Genomic DNA, 21,057 nt, shown 5'->3' on the forward strand with positions numbered 1-21,057 from the left:
TGTGATCATGTGATGTATCTGACCCCAGGAATGTGTCAATAAAGTTTCCCCTTCCTGGGACAATGAATTCACGGTGTTCTTATTTCAATTTCCAGGAGTGTACAATGTACACCCAAAAACTTGGAACACTCTATTCTGTTTAGTGACTCGTGTCCATTCGCTACATCAGTTGTGGTATGATTCTAATTGTTGTACAGAACTGAATGTAGTCTGTTTTCTAAGAAATAAGGGAACGTTCATTTTCAGAGATACACTTAATAATTGAAAAACACCATTAACATGGTGTTCTGTTTTTTTTCTCTGTAATGACATTTATTAAAATGGTGATATCGAGTGCAAAGAAATACCATCTCTGCTTTATGGGCGTTAAGCGGAAGGCAGGTGGTGTAACGGAAGATGTTGAACTGCAACGGAAATACACGTATAGTGACATAGTCAGAAAGGGAAATTAGAAGCATAATGTCGGTTAAAACCTATCATGAATTACGGTTTTAAAATGGGCAGTGACTGTAACAGCACTGAATTTGTGTGTAGCAAACCGCAGAAAATATTCGTCGAAACGCTCCATTTTCGGTCCCCCACAGACTGTCTTCAGAAGAGAATTTTAAAAACCAACCCAAAATTCATAGTTGAGGTACGTCGTGTACTTCCTAATCGTGCGACAAGTGAATGATTTGTGTAGATATTCGTTGCACATCTGTATTAGGTAAAGTAAAAAGGCACATTTCATGAAAATAAATGGTACCTCGCAGACGGGAACGTGATACGAGTAAAAATGTTTCTTGCCCGTTCTACGAACACACTGTGGTTTCTTCCAGGAAGTCTTAGAGACAAAGCAATGTGTGAAAGTAACAAGGCAACGTCAGCGTACAGAACCGCTGTGTATCCCAGTGAGGTATATCGGGAAAGATAATTCACATGCCACTTAGAGGATTTTTATCGACACTAGCGGCAAACTGCTATCTGACAGAGGAAGAAAAATGTTGTTACTATCCAGAGCCCCTGAAATGGCACTCTTTATCTACTACACCAAATTTGAGAAAACTTAAGTTCTACTCTGGAATATGGTACAAAGTAAACAGATAAAAAATATCACGTTCTGACGTCAATAGCAGTTCACTACATTTTTACCGGAAAAGTTATATGCTTCGTGAAGGTAATGCACCCACTGTTCCTCAGCCTGCTTTTTACAGTAACGAATGCGGCTTGTTGAGGCTACAGCTTTTTCTTCCTTAGCCATAAACAGCACAGAGTCAGCTAATAGGATCTGTGACGAGTTATATTTCTGTGCCGGGGGTGTCGAATCAGACGGATATGTTGACGTTGCACATAGCGACATTCGAGGTGGATTAGCTGCAAACGCTGCAGTGTTGGTACGTTATATCAGCAATAAAGGATGCCTTCAGTATTCAGCGACGATATGTGTCTGAGCTGGCGTATCCAAATGGGTGACAGTAAAAATTCATAGCGGGAGCAGTGGAAATGACAGTCATAAAACTCTGGATTCGTTTCAGCCGCTCGATGTACCCAACGAAATTAAGTTCCTTTTTACGCCTCGTGAATAAATAAAATCTTTTCGAGAAACCGTTTCTAGTTATACGTCTGGATCATCTTGATTATAAAAGCAAAGCTTAAGTCATTGTTGCATGGACTCTTCCCAGATTATTTTATTTGTGAATATTGCTTTGAGTGTGCTGAAGGAAACAACAGCCGTCGAACCCTTCGCCTGTAAAAGGAAAACTTTCCTAAAACCGTGATTGAAAAGGGGGAATTTGAAACTATCTTTTGTTTTTAAATTGGCTTTTGGCCACTGGAGTGTACAGGGGTGTACAACAATATGGAAACACCAAAAACATAACGACGCAACATTACCATGCCTAAAACGTTGGCCGGTCGGGGTGGCCGAGCGGTTCTCGGACCTACAGTCTGGAACCGCGCGACCGCTACGGTTGCAGGTTCGAATCCTGCCTCGGGAATGGATGTGTGTGATGTCCTTAGGTTAGTTAGGTTTAAGTAGTTCTAAGTTCTAGGGGACTGATGACCTCAGAAGTTAAGTCCCATAGTGCTCAGAGCCATTTGAACCATTTGAACCTGAAACGTTGTAGGAAAACCGTTGGTATTCAGAACAGCTTCCAGTAGTCTCGGAATGGATAAATTCAGGATATTTATGGGTTACAAGAGAACTGTATACCATTATTCCCGGAAAATGGTGGCAAATTTTGGTAACGATGGTGCAGGTGGACAGCGATCTGCACCATTCTCTCCAAAACAGTTCACAAAGGTTCCATTACGAGATCTGGTAATTGTGGTGGTCGGGAGTGATGCGACACTTTACCCTTCTGCTAACAGATCCAGTCCAGGCCAATGTGAGTTGCATGAGTGGGGGCCCTTCGTCTTGAAGCACAGCATCACCACTGGTGACAAACACTCTGCCAGGAGCTGAAACTGATCAGCCGCAACGGTCACATTATCCTCGGCAGTAATGCGATCTTCCAAGCTATGCGAACCGTGGGATACAGCGATATCATCACCGAACGCCAGCCATATATCACTCTTGGGACATAAACTCGGCCAGAAGTTGGAAGCAGTGACCAAATGACATTCTTCCATTGCTCCACATGGTTTCGACACCAAGTTTGTTTGCTATGGGCATTTGCATGACTGATGAGCGGTTTTGGAATTCCAGCCCGCTGTCCAGTCCCCGCTTATGGTGCTCCTTCCGTGTTGTTTTGCTACTGACAACGTTCGCGAGTACGCCATTCAGTTCTTTGCAGCTGCAGCTGCTGCTGCAGTGACTTTTGCAGCTGTCGACCTCATATTCTCGTTACAAGTCTCTTCAATGACTGTCATTCACGATCACTCAACAGACCCTTTCGTCCGCGTTGTGACTTACTGGATGAGGTTTTTCCCAAATAACGACACAGAACATGTTCCTGAACTTGACTGACACTTGCAACGTATTGAGGACACAGCACAGGTGTCGTTCATTGTCAACTACACCAGTGCAAATTGCAGGCTTGGTTAGCATCTGAATTTATGTTTAAGCATCAATTTTTGTCCACCCCACTTGTACATCCAGTATACCTTTCTACATAATCTCGACACATTGCATTCGTTAGCTCATAGAGACACATACGAGATGTGATTGTAAAATAACGGGACTGGTGCTGTCACAGAGTAAGTACGTATGCACCAAAGATGAAGAACCAATTGCTGTGAACTGTGAAGACTCCTCTGTCGAATAGGGCGCCTATGATGTCTGTAGGCAACCAGTGTGGCTGTAGCCTTCGTTTGTTTGTGAGTTGCTATTTCTGTTTTGCCGGAACAGTGATAATTGTAATAAAAAAGCAAGTAACTTCCGCGAAGTTTCACATTAAACTTGGAAAAACTGCTACTTTTACTCAAAGAAATTATGGCAAGCCCTATTTATCATGTACGTGAGTGTTAGAGTGGTTCAAGCGTTTCCAAGAGGGCCGAAAGACGCTGAAGATGATTCACGCCATTCAACATCAAAAAACGGATGAAAATATCGAAAAAGTTGGTAATTTCATTCGATCTGACCGTCGGTTGAGTATTCGAGCTATTGCTGAAACTATAGAAATTGTCGTGGAATTCCTAAGGCATATTTTACGTAACCAGTTCTACATGAGAAAAGCGTATGAGAAACTGGCGCCGAACTTCTCACGCTCGAACAAAAAGAAGCTCCAGAAAATGTTTGTACTCCTGGAATACCACTGGAAATGATCCTAATTTCTCGGAAACAGCTATAACATGTGGACTAATCTTGATTTTCCACTTCTGATCCACAGACCATCCAGTCCATGTATTGGAAGGGCACCAGCTTTCCCGTGTACGAAAACACCTCGAATGACCAAATCAAGATTCAAAGCGATATGTTTCTCTATATTCCTGGAATTGTGTATCTTCGCTGAGTTCCTGGAGGTCAAACTGTTAATCAGTATTACTACCTTGAGATTCTTCTCAACTCGGCGAGAGAAATAAGAAAAGAACGACCCGAATTGTGGAAGAACGAGTTATGGGTTCTGCATCCAGACAGTGCTTTCTCATACGGCATTGCCAGTTAAGAGGTTTCTCGGAAAGTACAGCATTCCAGAGACCAACCACCTTATTCGCTTGACCTGGCACCGTCTGACTTTTATCTATTTCTCAAGATCAAATCTAAATTAAAAGTAACAGGATTTCAGTCCGATGAAGCACCGAAAGAAAAACGTGACACGCGTCATCAAGGAGCTCACAGAGGAAGACTTCCAGCACAGTTTCCATCAATGGAAAATTCGCATGGAGCGTTGTAGGAACAGAGAAGCGGAGTATACTGAGAGTCACAATAATCTTTGTTTTTTTTTAAATAAAATGATTTACACCAATACCTCCTTTATTTTATGGCCACACATCTGCATAAATGATGGCTTATGTATTCCTTTTCTGCTACACTCTAAGATAAGACTTACTTCGAGAAAAAAATTTCTTGACAATTAGTCGGCAAGGATTCAGAAAATATTGTTCTTGTGAAACACAACTAGCTCGTTATTCTCACGAAGTAATGAGTGCTATTGACAGGTTGTCACAAATTGATTCCACTTTTCTAGATTTCTAAAAGGCTTTTGATAACGACCTTCACAAGCAGCTTCTAATCAGATTGCATTCTTTGGAGTATTTTCTCAGTTGCCCTGATGGAAACTCGCCGGCCGGAGTGGCCGAGCGGTTCTAGGCGCTTCAGTCTGGAACCGCGCGACCGCTACGATCGCAAGTTCGAATCCTGCCTCGGGCATGGATGTGTGTGATCGCAAGTTCGAATCCTGCCTCGGGCATGGATGTGTGTGATGTCCTTAGGTTAGTTAGGTTTAAGTAGTTCTAAGTTCTAGGGGACTGATGACCTCACAAGTTAAGTCCCATAGTGCTCAGAGCCATTTGAACCAATTGTTGATGGAAACTCATCGAGTAAAACAGAACAGATATTTGCCATTCCGCAAGGAAATGTTATAGGCCCTCTACTGTAACTAATCTATAGCAATGGTTTAGCAGACAATCTGATCTGTCCTCTTAGACTGCAGATGATCTATGGTTTACCGTCCAATAAATTCATCACAAGATGAAAACCAATTGCAAAATGAATTACCCAAGATACGTGTATGGTGCAAAAATTGGCAACTGACTCTAAATAATGAAAAGTGTGAAGTCATCCACGTCAATACTAAAATAAATCCGTTAAATTTCGCTTACACGATAAAGGATACACATCAAAAGGCTGTCAATCCAACTAAATACCTATGAATTACAGTTACGAACAACGTTAATGGGAACTGTCTCGTAGATAATGGTGGGGGGAAAAACAAAACAAAGATTGCGTTTTATTGGCAAAAAACGTAGAATACGTACCAAGTCTACTAATGAGATTACACTACGCTTATTCCTCGTTTTCTAGAGTACTGCCGTGCAGTATGGGATTCCTTCCAGGTAGTATTGACGGAGGATATCGAAAAAGTTCAAAGTAAGGCAGGACGTTTTGTGTTGTCGTGAAATATGGACGAGAGTGTTACAGTTATGATACTTGAGTTAGGGTATCAATCATTAAAACAATGGCATTTTTCGTGGCGGCGAGATTTTTTCACGAAATTTCAATCTCCAACATTCTTCTTCCAATGCGAAGATATTCTGTTGACACGTATCTACGTAGGGAGAAAGGTTCATTGCAACAAAATAAGAGAAATCGGAGAGCGCAGGGAAAAATTTAAATGTTCTCTTTTCATTTGCGCTGTTTGAGAATGGAACAGTCCAGAAACAGTGGGAAAGTGGCTCGATTAACCGTCTGCCGTGCACATAATTGTGAAATGCTGCGTAGATGTAGACAGTCTCAGTCCGATGCTACTCTGGGACTATAAGGGCTAACAATTCTTGCTTAGTTACAGCGAAAGTAATCATTAATGAAAATAAATAGTATATTTTCAGGTTTCCAACGAGGAGGTGGTTTCGGAATTCCTGTAAAGCGTCATGAGCTAAACCGGCCCCTACAATCTGTGGATAATCTCCAATGCGGCTACTGTGTAAGGGAAGTTGAAGCTGATTCGCTAGTGCACCTAGGCAGCCACATAAATATCAGGAAGAATTCGCGTTAACGGGTTACATGTAATGTATATGACTTACCTTCATGTCAAACGCAATTTTCAACGACTTGCACATTCGACGTGAGAAGGGCTCCATAAATATCAAATAATAAATTTAAGTTCTAAAAACTGTTTCTTCAAGAGTACGTCTGCAATGCAGTGTCGTTTGGATGTGGGACCTCGACGAGGGAAAAACAAGAGATAATAAATAGTAGCCTCGCAAATCTGCGAAATGAAGACGGATTACTAAAATAGATGACAAAGTTAGTCGTTGGGAAGCCCTAATCAGAAGAAGAGATAGTGAGAAATATGCCCCTTAATCCAAGAGTAACAAATAACGTGAGTCAGGATCGAAGTATGAATGAAATACGTGTTGGATACAGACAGAGTTATGCACCACATGATTTTGGGGTCATTGAACCTGGCGTGAAAATTCTTTATCGTTTGTCTGTTTCAAATCCTTGCAAATTGGCTGAATGTTCCAGTTGACCGCATGAAGACAAAGCGGAGGTTCCGAAACGCTTCGCGATTAACACAACCGCAGCACCGTCCACTTAGTAGCTGTCCCCCTCCTCCCCCACCACGCCCCATTTTTTTATACGTTTATTTCTCTACCTCGAAGACGTTGTAGCGTCGAGTATCTTTAACCGAATACGAGACGAGCTTGTAGTGGAATATCCGTTTGGGAATATTTGGGACAGTATTTCAAATTGTGTCGTTTCTCTTACAACAAAAAGCGACCTTTTGTAAATCTAGGTTACAATTGGAGGATAGGAGCTGCTTGTAATATACACTCCTGGAAATTGAAATAATAACACCGTGAATTCATTGTCCCAGGAAGGGGAAACTTTATTGACACATTCCTGGGGTCAGATACATCACATGATCACACTGACAGAACCACAGGCACATAGACACAGGCAACAGAGCATGCACAATGTCGGCACTAGTACAGTGTATATCCACCTTTCGCAGCAATGCAGGCTGCTATTCTCCCATGGAGACGATCGTAGAGATGCTGGATGTAGTCCTGTGGAACGGCTTGCCATGCCATTTCCACCTGGCGCCTCAGTTGGACCAGCGTTCGTGCTGGACGTGCAGACCGCGTGAGACGACGCTTCATCCAGTCCCAAACATGCTCAATGGGGGACAGATCCGGAGATCTTGCTGGCCAGGGTAGTTGACTTACACCTTCTAGAGCACGTTGGGTGGCACGGGATACATGCAGACGTGCATTGTCCTGTTGGAACAGCAAGTTCCCTTGCCGGTCTAGGAATGGTAGAACTATAGGTTCGATGACGGTTTGGATGTACCGTGCACTATTCAGTGTCCCTTCGACGATCACCAGTGGTGTACGGCCAGTGTAGGAGATCGCTCCCCACACCATGATGCCGTGTGTTGGCCCTGTGTGCCTCGGTCGTATGCAGTCCTGATTGTGGCGCTCACCTGCACGGCGCCAAACACGCATACGACCATCATTGGCACCAAGGCTGAAGCGACTCTCATCGCTGAAGACGACACGTCTCCATTCGTCCCTCCATTCACGCCTGTCGCGACACCACTGGAGGCGGGCTGCACGATGTTGGGGCGTGAGCGGAAGACGGCCTAACGGTGTGCGGGACCGTAGCCCAGCTTCATGGAGACGGTTGCGAATGGTCCTCGCCGATACCCCAGGAGCAACAGTATCCCTAATTTGCTGGGAAGTGGCGGTGCGCTTCCCTACGGCACTGCGTAGGATCCTACGGTCTTGGCGTGCATCCGTGCGTCGCTGCGGTCCGGTCCCAGGTCGACGGGCACGTGCACCTTCCGCCGACTACTGGCGACAACATCGATGTACTGTGGAGACCTCACGCCCCACGTGTTGAGCAATTCGGCGGTACGTCCACCCGGCCTCCCGCATGCCCACTATACGCCCTCGCTCAAAGTCCGTCAACTGCACATACGCTTCACGTCCACGCTGTCGCGGCATGCTACCAGTGTTAAAGACTGCGATGGAGCTCCGTATGCCACGGCAAACTGGCTGACACTGACGGCGGCGGTGCACAAATGCTGCGCAGCTAGCGCCATTCGCTGGCCAACACCGCGGTTCCTGGTGTGTCCGCTGTGCCGTGCGTGTGATCATTGCTTGTACAGCCCTCTCGCAGTGTCCGGAGCAAGTATGGTGGGTCTGACACACCGGTGTCAATGTGTTCTTTTTTCCATTTCCAGGAGTGTATTTCTAGGAACGTTACCCCTTGATCTAGGGATATGGATGGGTGGAACCACGCCTTGCTTAAATTTTGAATAAAGATCATCAGCAACGACGTCCGAAGAGTTTCGGCATAAAGAGTCAGTCTCATTCTGCCAACGGCCTTGTCAGAGAAGGTGGAGGAGCGGGATTGAGGAGGAAATTAGTGTTTAACATTCTGTCGACAACGATCTCACTAGAGACGGAGCTGTAAAGCGATTTAGGGTAATCACGGGAAACCAAAATCAGGATGATTGGACGCAGGTCCACTGTCATCCTCCAGAATGCGAGTCCACTGTGCTTACTACTGCGCTACTCCACTCGGTAGGAGCGGACTGAAGTTCAGGGCACTCTCTTGCCATTCTGACGGAAAACTGCTCCTAAAAGAGGGACGATTCAATTGTGGTCAAAGGCATAACGATGCGGAGGGCACTGGAAACCAATGCAATAAAGACACATGATGTTTATCCACAGGGCATGTGGCCTGTAATTGATAAAGTATAATGATTTCTCTTCATTGGGAAAAGATTCCTGACTAGACCTCATCTGAATCTCCTGGAGGGGACTGTCAAGGCGGAGAAAACCGACGAAAAGATAATGTTCTATGAGTCGGGGCGTGAAATGTCAGGAGTTTGAAACACTCCGTGAAGCAGGACAATCTGAAAAGGGAAATGCAAAGGCTCAGTCTACTAGATATAGTAGGGGTCAGTGAAGAGAAATGGAAAAAAACACACTGATTATAGGTTACTATCAAAAGCAGCAGAAAATGGTAAAACGAAGTAGGATTTGTTATGAATATCAAGGTAGGGCAGAGAGTGAGCTACTGTGAGCAGTTCGGTGATAGGGCTGTTTTCATTAGTTTCTATAGCAAACAAATGCCGACAGGAATACTTCAGGTATACTAGTACACGTCAATGCCATACGAGTTCCACGCTAGTGTCGCAAGCAGCAGATAAAGAGATAGAGAAAGTATACGAGGATACTGAACGAGTAATTCCGCCTGTAAAGGGAGAACGCAAATGTAATAGTCATGGGGGATTGTAGCGCGATTGTAGGAGAACGAACGAAGAGAATTTGGCCTAGGCAATAGGAATATGAGAGAGGAGAAAGTCTGCAATAAAGTTGAGCTAATAATAGCGAATACTCTGTTCAAGAATCACAAGAGGAGGAGGTATACTTCGAAAAGGCCAAGAGCTACGGGAAGATTTCAGTTAGATTACATCATGGTCAGGCAGAGTTTCAGAAATCAGATATTGAACTGAAAGGCGTACCCAGCAGCAGATATAGACTCAGACCACAATTTAGTAATGATGAAGAGTAGGCTGAATTTAAAAAAAAAAACTAGTCAGGAAAATTCAATGCGCAAAGAAGGGGGATACGGAAATATTAAGCCATGAAGAGATCTGTTTGAGATTCCTTGAGGCTGTAGATATTGCGATAATGAATCGATTAGTAGGCATCTCACTTGAAGAGGAATGGACATCTCTGAAGGGTAATCACAGAAGTTGGCAAGTACAAGTAATGTAGCTACGAGGAAACCATGATTAACAGAAGAAATACTTCAGCTGATCAACGGAAGAAAGAAGTACAAAAATGTCCAGGGAAATTCAAGAATACAGAAATACAAGACACGTAGGAATTAACTAAATAGGAAGTTTAGGGAAGCTAAGGCGAAGTGGTGGCATGAAAATGTGAAGAAATCGAAAAATAAATGACTGTCGCAAGAAGTGACTCAGCATACAGAACAGTCAAAACAACCTTCGGTGGAGGTTCGGATCCTCCCTAGGACATGGGTGTGTGTGTTTTTCCTTAGGATAATTTAGGTTAAGTAGTGTGTAAGCTTAGGGACTGATGGCCGTAGCAGTAAAGTCTCATAAGATTTCACACACATTTGAAAATTTTTGAACGACCTTCGGTGACATTAAAAGCAACGAGGGTAACATTACAGTGCAATGGGAATTCACACTGTCACACGCAGGGAGATCGGATATCTGGAAAGAGTACATTGAAGACCAATGTGAGCCGGAGAACTAATATGATAAGAATTTAAAAGAGCTTTGGAAGAGTTGAGATCAAGTAAGAATAGCTAACATTGCGCCGGAATTTCTAAAATCATTTGGGGAGGTAGGAACTAGTCGACTATTCACGTTGGTGTATAGAATGTACGACAGCGGCGAGATATTTGTACCATCAGACTTTCTAAAACCATCATCCACATAGTTCCGAAGATAGTAAGAGCCGAAATGTGTGAAAGTCGTTGCACAATCAGCTGACCAGTTCAAGCATCCAGCTTGCTGACGAAAATAATATACAAAAGGATAACCCCAGAGGAGCAGTTCTGATGCGGCTGAAGCACGATTGAAGGAAAACAAAAAGACATATTCATAGGGTTTTTCGACCTGGAAAAAGCATTCGACAAAGTAAAATGGTGGAAGACGTTAGAAATTCTGATGAAAATAGGAATGAGCTAAAGGGAAAGACGGATGATATACAATATATACAAGAGCCAATAGAGAGCAATAATATTGAAAAACCAAGACAGAAATATTTGGATTAAAGAAAATTGTAGGACAGGGATGCTGTCTTTCGGCCCTGCTGTTCAGTCTGCATCTCGACGAAGCAAGAGTGAGATTAAAATTTAGGGTGAAAGGATATTAATCATAAGACCCCTTGATAACATTGGTATCCGCAGTGAAGGTGAAGAAGAATACAGGATCTGCTGAACAGGAGCGAAAGTCAGGTGAGTACAGAATATGTGCGGAGAACAAACCGAAAAAAGGCGAAAGTAATGAGCAGTAGCAGAAATGAGAATAGCGAGCAGCTTAACAGCAGATTTAGTGACCACGAAGTGGGAAAAATTAAGGATTTCTTCTACCTTCGAAGCAAAATAGTCCACAATGAATGAGAGAAGGAAAGCTTAAAAGAAGACCAGAACAGGCAAAAAAGGCATCCCTGGCCAAAAGAAGTCTGCTAGTAACCAACATAGGTCTTAATTTGGAGAAGAAATTTCTTACAATGTACGTCTACAGCGTAGCATTTTATGGTAAAGAGTCGTGGACTGTGAGAAAACTGGAATGGAAAAGAATCAAAGCGTGTGAGATATGGTGTTACCGAGGAATGTTGAAATGACTGATAAAGTAAGGAATGGGGAGGTTCTTCGCAGGATAGGTGAAGAAAGGAACATATGGAAAATACTGACACGAAGAAAGGACTGGATGAAAGAGCATGTATTAAGACACCAGGGAATAACTTCCTTGTTACGAGAGGTAGCTGCAGAGCGTAAGAATTGTGGAGAAAGACAGAGACTATATATGCGTAACAAACAATTGAGGACGTAGGTTACACTGCTGTTCTGAGTTGAAGATTTTGCCGCTTGAGAGGAATTTGTAGCTGACCAGCATCAAAACAGTCAGAAGGCTGATGACTGCTTAGTCCACATTTTGCTTCTGTATAAGTTTACACTCGAGACAAAAGACTTTTGAAAAGACTTCATAATACTTAAATTTATATTAGATGTTTATAAATTTCGCATTTTCAGAAACTCTTTCCTTGCTATAGCATGTCTGCATTTTTCTTTCAACTTCGGCGGCAGTCAATTTACTGCACAAATGACAAAACTCATCAACTTCTTTTAGTGACTCATTTTCTAGTCTAATTCTCTCAGCATCGCGTGATTTAATTCGGCTACATTCCATAACTCTTTTTTCGCTTGTACTCTTACAATATTTCTTAAACATCACCTGCCCTATCCTCATAGAGCATATTTATATATTCAATTTGCATGTATATTTTAGAGCAGCTTATTTTCATCGTATTTTGGATGACAAATCCTATGTCATTGTCAGATGATCACTGAATTAAATCTTCTCCCAATTACAGGTTCCCTTTCATATTCTTCGACACTTGTAGCTGCAGTCCGCCCACGGTAGCTGAGTGGATAGCCGGCACGGTAGCTCAGCGTGTTGGGTCAGAGGGTTAGCTGCCCTCTGTAATAAAAAAACTGAATTAATCGATCAATAACGAACATAAACGGATGTCTTACGACGTCCGCCCCGAGCAGATGCAACGAACAAAAGCGAACAAAATGAGAAGTGGTCAGGGCGACAGACTGTCAATCCTAAGGGCCCGGGTTCGATTCCCGGCTGGGTTGGAAATTTTCTCCGCTCAGAGACTGGGTGTTGTGTTGTCCTAATCATCATCATTTCATCCCCATCGACGCGCAAGTCGCCGAAGTGGCGCCAAATCGAAAGACTTGCACCAGGCGAACGGTCTACCCGACGGGAGGCCTTCGTCACACGCCATTATTATTAGTATTTGCTTGTAGCTGCAGTCTGGTTTCCGTACAAATTGTAAATAACCTTTCGCTCTTTGTATTTTACCTCTGCTAGGTTCAAAATTTAAAAGAATGTAGTCAGGTCAATGTTGTATAAAACTTTCTGTAAATCTACAAATGCTTTAAACCAGAGATAGTCAACCTTTTTTACCTACGACCCACTTTTGCGTCTACGTCACTTGTAAAACTTCCTCCCCCCCCCCCCCCACACACACACGCTGGTCCACAGCAAATTAGGAATGTAACTTTATTTTATTAAAGTTATAATGCAGAGTTACAGCAAATTAAGCCATATAATAATAATTACTTAATGAAAACTATATCAAAATTTTATGAAAACCTAATGAAAATTTTTCATACAGTGGAAACTCTAGGTAAGGATATCAACAATGTAGGAAAAGGCAGATTGTTACTTATCGTAAAGAAGACACGTGAAGTTAGCAGAGAGGCATAGTTATGGAAGTCTCTTTCAGTTGTGCCTGTCTGCAACTTGATGTGTCTTCTTTATGGTAAGTATCAATCTATCTTTTTCTACATTGTTGATGAAAATTTTTAAAATCCCTACCGCTTGCTGCCTACCACCTACCATGAACCTGGAACGCCCACTAGTGAACGGTGGGGACCAGGTTGGTTACCGCTGCTCTGAACGTATGTTTGTCTTTCTCAAAAATTCCAAATGAAGGTCGTCTTCTTTAGGGGCTTTGATTATACTTAAATCTTTCAGTGCTCTGTCAAATTCTTCTCACAGTATTTCCAATCTCGTCTTCATCTACTTACTCACCTTTTATTAAAAAAAATGGGGGAGGGGGGAGGAAGATTGGTGTTCAACGTCCCATCGATAACGAGGTCATTAGAGTAAACGTTCTGATTAGGTAAGTTTGAGGAAGGAAATCAAACGTGCACTTCCAAAGAATCAAGCTTGCATTTGCCTTAAGCGATCACTGAAAACCTAAATTGGATGGTGTGACGGGGATTCGAACCGTCTTACACCCGAATGCGACTCCAGTGTGCTTAACGCAGCGTCACCCCATTCGCTACCTCTTTCAGTAATATTGTTCTTAAATTTGGTTCCCTTACATACACTCTCTAGATAGTTCTTTCCCTTTTCAGGTTTCCCTTCCTTGCTTAGTACTGGCTTGCTATGTGCACTCTGGTTATTCTATTTTCTCCTAAATAAACTTCAGCTTTCCTGTTGGTGGAATCTACCCATAGCCTAATTATGCACGGTTTGACATCCTTCCATTTGCCCTCTAACCATTTCCACTTAACCATTTTGCATTTTCCATCAATTCAGTTTTTTAAGCGAGAGTATTCCCTTTCACCTGCTTCATTTATGTGCAGTATACACTGAGGGAGCAAACGTCAAGGAATGCCTACTTACATCGCGTCGAACCTCCTTTTGTCAGGCGTAATGCAACAGCTCGACATGCCATGGACTCTACAAGTCATTCTAAGTCCCCTGCAGAAATACTGACTCATGTTAACTCTACAAACGTTCATACTGGCGAAACTGTTTCCGGTGCAGGATTTTGTGCACGACCTGACCTGTCGATTATGACCCCTAAATGCTCTATGGGATTCATGTCTGGCGATCTGGGTGGCCAAATCACTCACGCCAATTGTCCAGAATGCTCTTCAAACCAGTCGTGAACAATTGTTGCCCGGTGACTTGGAGTACTGTCGTCCATAAAAATTCCAGCGTTCGGGAACATGAAGCCCAAGAACAGCTGCAAAAAAGTCTCCAAGTAGCCGAACAGAGCTATTTCCAGTCAATGACCGGGTCATGTGAACCACTGGACCGAGTCCATTCCATGTAAACACAGCCCATACTATTACGGAGGCACCATCGGCCTGCACAGTGCCTTGTTAACAACTTCGGTCTATGGCTAAGTGGGGTCTGCGCCACGCTCGAATTTACCAACAGCTCTTACCAAATGAAATCAGGACTCATCCGATTGGGCCAGGGTGTTCCAGTCGTCTAGTGTCCAACCGATACGGTCGTGAGCCTAGGTGAGGCGCTGCAAGTGATGCCGTGCTGTGAGCAAAGGCACTCGCGTCACTCGTCTGCTGCCACGGCCCTTGAAGCCATATTTCGCCGCACTGCCCAAACCGATACGTTCATCGTACGTCTGCGGTTACTTCATGCAGCGTTGCTTGTCTGTTATCACTGAAAATTATAAGCAAACGTCGCTGCTCTCAGTCGTTAACTGAAGGCCGTCGGCCACTGCGTCGTCCGTGGTGAGTGGTTCAAGTGGCTCCGAGCACTATGGGACTTAAAATCTGAGATCATCAGTCCCCTATAACTTAGAACTACTTAAACCTAACTAACCTAAGGACATCACACACATCCATGCCCGAGGCAGGATTCGAACCTGCGACCGTAGCAGTCTCGCGGTTCCGGACTGAAGCGCCTAGAACCGCGTGGTGTCCGTGGTGAGAGGTAATGCCTGAGATTTGGTGTACCAGCAACACTCCTGACACTGTTGATCTCGGGAAATTGAATTCCCTAATGATTTCCAGGCAACGGCCTTGCAGTAGTGGATACACCGGTTCCCGTGAGATCACCGAAGTTAAACGCTGTTGGGCGTGGCCGGCACTTGGATGGGTGACCATCCAGCCGCCATGCGCTGTTGCCATTTTTCGGCGTGCACTCACTCTCGTGATGCCAATTGAGGAGCTACTCGACCGAATAGTAGAGCTGACCCCACGCCCCTCCTATCCGCATCTTCCTCTGAGGATGACACGGCGGTCGGATGGTCCCAGTAGGCCACTCGTGGCCTGACGACGGAGTGCTTTTTTTTTTAATGATTTACGAAATAAAATGTCTCTTTCGTCTAGCTCCAGCTACCATACCGCGCTGAAAGACTCTTAATTTCCGTCGTGCGTCTTAAACACGTCGGGAATCTTTTCCGATAAATCACGCTAGCACAAATGACAGCTCCGCCAGTGCACTGCCATTTTACCACTTGTGTACGCTATACTACCGCAATCTGAAGAAGTGCGTATCGGTATTCCATGACTTGTATATCACATTGGAGTGGCCATTCTCACTACAAGTAAGCACACTTTTTGAGCTTTAGTGAAAACGAAAGACTATTTTAAACTTATGATAAAATATGAAAACGCTCGTTCTGGAAATGTCGAATAGAGCAGGGCTTAATATCCCTTCTATTCTTCGTGTCCACTTCCATACCGCAGAGGCACAGAACGACGAAAACGGCGTGACTTTCCACTGAAAATTTAAATGTGAGAGTAAATGACGTTTCACTCATTTTCGGCAGGTACAACAAGAAACTGGAGGCGGCGATGAAGTTCAGCGTGAAGAGGAACATGATCAACGGGTTCGGCAATGCCGCCCAGTGGTTCTGCGCCTTCGCCAGCTACGGGCTCGCTTTTTGGTACGGCGTGGGCCTCATCCTCAGGGACAGGGACTACCCAGAGAGCGAGAGGCAATACGACGCAGCAACCATGCTCACGGTGCGTACCCGCCCGCCGGTGGAAATCTGGGTATTCTACGATAAGCGTCCAATGTATAACGCAACAGGTTAGTTTTATACAGGATTTCAATACACCAAATTGTTTCCCACTCCTTTGGCTACAAAACCCTAGTTTTAACAAATCTCCGTTCAATGCTACGGCTTTCGCCACCTTGCTAGAAGGGCCTGTATGCCTCATGGTACGACTCTACTGGTCGACGACGGAGCCAACGTCTTGCTGCACCCGCATACTGGTTCCGGCGGAGTGCAGCCTTCATTGGGCCAAACAGATGGAAGTCGGAGAGTTGGAATGTACGGTGGATGGGGAAGGACAGTCCAAAGTTTGGTCAGCTTTTCTTGGGTGGCCTTGCATTATAATGGAGAAGTTCGTTTGCATTTTTGTGGCGACGTACATGCTGAAGTCGTCTCTTCAGTTTCCTGAGGGTAACACAGTACACTTCAGAGTTGATCCTTGTTACGAGGGTGTCACCACCACCAACAGACACGTCCAGCTGAACCGTGAGGTGTTTGAATGTAAAGTTTCGAACGTTCCAAGGTTACAGTAGTCGTAGCTGTGTGCGGACGGCCGACACGCGGGAGATCGGACGGGTTTGTGCGACGTTGTTACGACGATGGCAGACCCCACACCCAGCGACTCGCCGTGCTGTTGTTCACTGCCAGGTCCCCGTAGACATTCTGCAAGCACATATGAATATCTGTGATGCTCTTTTTCCGTCAAAAGAAACTCATTGACAACTGTCTGCTTGGAACGCATCTCCGTTACAGACGCCATTTTGAAGGTGCCGCCACCTGTCGGAACTTCAGGGAACTATAGGAGATGAAGCATAAATATTCCTCGATGTCCCACAACAAATTATGCATTTTTTCAGTCGAAATTGGCTGAGAAAAAATGGGTTGTATTACTTACCGAACATACCTCTTACTGCTTAGAGTTCAGTAGGACGAATACATCTGTCACATTCTATATTATAGTTTGAGAACGTTTTCGAACACTAGGTTCGTCATTTAGCGAACTGAAGTGACTAATATCCTTTAAAAATTATCGGGAAATTTTTATCTGAAGTAGATACACACTTTTTACTCGAACTATACACTTGATATTTATCTTTCATAGCTATGGGCTATTGCTGTACCTAAGTCAGTATGAATATTTTGGTAACTACTTAGAATTATTTGCATTTTGGAAGTCGTAATGCATGACCTATACATGAATTTCGGTTCGAAATGACTTTTTCCCACAGGGAACGTTTTATGATTTTAAATCACTGAACACATTAATCCCTGATAGCTTACTGTAGTCGTAGCACATTTATTGACATAAATCGCGCTCCGTTCACATTCGTTACGACCCTGTCGACAGAAGCTCAATACTAGGAAGTACCTAAAACGAAAGTTTTTAGATTTTTTACTCCTTATCTCTGGCTGAATTTTAACAAATAAACCGGTATTGCCCCCCTGGAGTGTGTCATGTATGTTGTTAAGTAACTAAAATACAAAAACATCTTTCGGGAATAAATAGAACATTCGAGCTAGAAAACTTTTTATTTTCCAACATGGATACCGGAACTAAACCCATCTTCGAAAAAAAAGTCATACTAAGAAATAACATTGAACCTTTTTTCTGTAATTTCACTGTTCTTCATTTTGTATAATGATCTCGAACCTAGTTTGTCGGTAAAATTATAGCTAGAAATTTTAAGTACATTCGGACCCGAAATAACATATTGTTAATGTTACATAGGGTCCAGGACTAGTGGACTATTTCTGCTAGGGAGGCAGGCTTCTCAAATGTATCTGTTTACTTTACGAAATCATAATAGAATAATGTGTTCTGTGTTCCTTATTCTACACTGAATTCTGAAGACGATACCCTGACTCTGGACTAGAGGGGCCGACGACACATGTTAATTTCGCACTGAATGACGAAATAGTTTCGAGATTTCACTACCAATGTTTCTGGATAAACTTGTTACTAATCATCGTCAACTATCGGTTCGCATGCAACAGCATGCACTAAGTAAGATGTTTCACAACGTAGCGCGTTACAGCGTTATTTTTACAGGGCTCAGATTCTATTGGCGACAGAAAACGAAGGGTCAAGCGTTTTGGACAGGCTTTGAGCTAGGGATCATGTCCATACACAACATAAGGATAGTCTCACTGTGACTATCCTATAGAACAGGATCAAAGTTTGAATATTAGACACTTCCTCCAGCTTAGGAAAATTTGACAAATCACTTGATTCCTTTTTGCATTAGGCATGCTCCACGGCGTACCTTAATGGGTTTGTAGAGACACCATTTAGCTCATGGACGGTACCAGAGAAAAGCTAAAAAGTGTGTTCCAGAGAAAACCAGAGAAGTGTGGTTTTTGGGTACCAAAACTGAGCAGCGGATCCCAAGACTTTTGTGATCAGCGAATGGCTGAAATTTTTACGATACATTCCTTAGATCCCGATCTCGAACAAACTTAATCCTTTCCTTGTTATTTTTATCGGTTTCCGAGATACAGAGGTTGAACGTTATCCTACTTGCACACGTAAAATATGCACTTAATATCCGGTGTGAGGCGAAAGGACAGTTTAGAAAGTGACGTAGTTCGAAGAAATATGATGTGAAATGCCGCCGTTAGTAATAGAAGGGTTCTGGGAATTCAGCGTTAAAATACTAAAAAACATGCAAAATTCTGTGCAAGTAAAATCCTGTCTGAGGTATAAAATTAATTTTCCATTATTTCAATTTTACATAAGTAAAGTGTCTAAATGTTAGCGACCCATAAAGCTATTTTCATATGAATGACATGCCGTGCTGTGGCAGGGAAGAAAGGGATCCAGTGATAAAATGCACCTATCTGAGCACAAAAAAGGCTTTTTTTAAAAGACTGTCTCAGAACTGGGATGCCAGCTGCCCCATTCTGCGTGCCTAATCACATTTAAAAACTATTTTGGCATGCTAATGTGTATAAATACTGGGAGATAGTGGCATAGAAAGAGTTTGGAAGACAATAGCAGTGTGAGAGAAAGAGAGGAAAGAGGAATAAAGTGACAGTGGAAGATAGTTAATAGATAAAGAAAACTGTTTGGCTTTTGCTGATCTTCTGGCACTCATTGCAAATAATATTGAGAAGCTAAGGTTCAAGTGTCCAGTATACAATCAATTGCCGCTAAGACTGGCCTAAAAATAGCATTTAACCAAACTGATTTGATCACAAACATCAAACACGCTCCTCCTCATATTGAAATACAACAAGAGAAAATCAAGCAGTCGAGAAATTTAAATATCTTGGAGAAATAATTGCACCTGACGGTTCAGAAAATGCAGTTGTAGATAGTAGGTGTTATAAACTAGGAGGTGCTTTTCATCTGTGCAAAGACTTATACAAAAGCAAGAGCCCGTGTTTAAACCTAAAGCTTTGTCATTATAACACTGTAATTAGATCATCAGCTTTTTATACATAAGAATGTTTAAACATGACGAAGAAAGAACCACTACGAAAACTTGAAATAAAAGACCGGAAAATTTTGAGGAACATCCTTGGCCTTATCAAAGAAAACGGAGAATTCCGCCGAAGACACAACTGTGAATTATACAAACATAGAGAGGACATTGTTACGAGCATGAGGAAGCGGAGAATTATGTTTTTTGGTCATCTGGAAAGAATGAACCCCCAAAGACTTACTCATAGCATACATTCACCAATTTCAAAAACAAAATCGTGTTCAAACTGGGCAAGCCAAGTTAAAAAGGATTTACAGGAAACTGAAATTTCATTTGATGACATTCAGGATCGAGAAGTTTTCAGAGAAAAAGTCAAAATTACTAAAAACTTTATTTTGCTTACTACGCCACTTCCACGTCCTGCCTGCAAATGATCAAAACAGAGAAAAGAAGTACAGTCAGCCAAAATGAAAATCTACTGGCAAAAGAGGAAAACACTGTCAGGTAAGAGATAAAAATCTTCGTGGTCCATAGCAGGCCGAAATGACAGCAAAAAAGAAAGTGACAGAACAGTGCTAGGAAAAGAGTGGTGAAGACAGTGCCAGTGTGAGAGGAGTAAAGAGAAGGTGAAATTGGAATTGGGTGAGAGCCAATGATAATGTGAGAGTCTTTGACAACGGCAACGTGGAATAGTGACAGTGAGAAGATAAAGGAGCAGTGAGAAGGAAGGAATGAGATAGTAGCAGGAAGAGGGAGCCAGGAGCTGTGAGAGAAGACGGTAACAGTAGGACAGAAAGAAGCAGACTGTAGCTGTGAGGGAGTGACACTATGACAGTGAGACACAAAGACAGAATCATAATGAGTTCTGCTGAATAAGTGAGTGAGAACAAGAAAGTGAGAGTGGATGAGTGTCAGCCACTTGCAGCAATGGACTAGTGGATGAGAGTGAGCTACAGTTAGAAGAGGTCGTGCGTGCGAGTGGGAGGCGAATTGCATGTGGAAGAGACCGCAAATGTGTTCGCAACTCAAAATATTTGGGAAAATTTTTATACTTGCTGAGGAAGGTAAAGTGTTTCAGCTGGTACCCCAATTTTCAGTCAGAGTCTTTTAAAATATGAGCATATTTGTGTTTTTGTAGGAGCATTTTTCGCTGACATATCCTGGTTTTCTTCAAAATGGTACTGAATGTTGAAGAGCAGCGGGTTTCGTAACTGGTTCGTGTAGTACCCGCGAAAGAGACGCGGAGATGTATAGTCATCTCCAGTGGCAAGCTCTGGAACCACAGGCGTGTTGCATCACAGCGTACGTTCCCAGAACAGTCAACCTGTATTTTTATCCCCCCTGTGCATTATCGCGCCAAAGTACCGTGAAGAAAACTCTCACACTGAGGCTTACCATCAGTTGTTCTTCGCACAGATCATTCGTAACTGAAAAAGGAAGG

The 21,057-nt window shown here is 43.2% G+C and overlaps 1 protein-coding gene across 2 annotated transcripts in view; it reads left to right on the forward strand.

The window, feature by feature from the left end:
• LOC126174876 (ATP-dependent translocase ABCB1-like) overlaps positions 1-21,057 on the forward strand; it is a 208,510-nt gene that overhangs the window by 96,213 nt on the left and 91,240 nt on the right. For both annotated transcript variants that reach the window (XM_049921289.1, XM_049921288.1), the window contains exon 8: positions 15,964-16,159. In XM_049921289.1, coding sequence (XP_049777246.1) covers positions 15,964-16,159 — 196 coding nt within the window. The remainder of the gene's footprint in view (positions 1-15,963; positions 16,160-21,057) is intronic.

This window comes from Schistocerca cancellata, chromosome 3 (assembly GCF_023864275.1).
Source record: "Schistocerca cancellata isolate TAMUIC-IGC-003103 chromosome 3, iqSchCanc2.1, whole genome shotgun sequence".
NCBI lineage: Eukaryota > Metazoa > Arthropoda > Insecta > Orthoptera > Acrididae > Schistocerca > Schistocerca cancellata.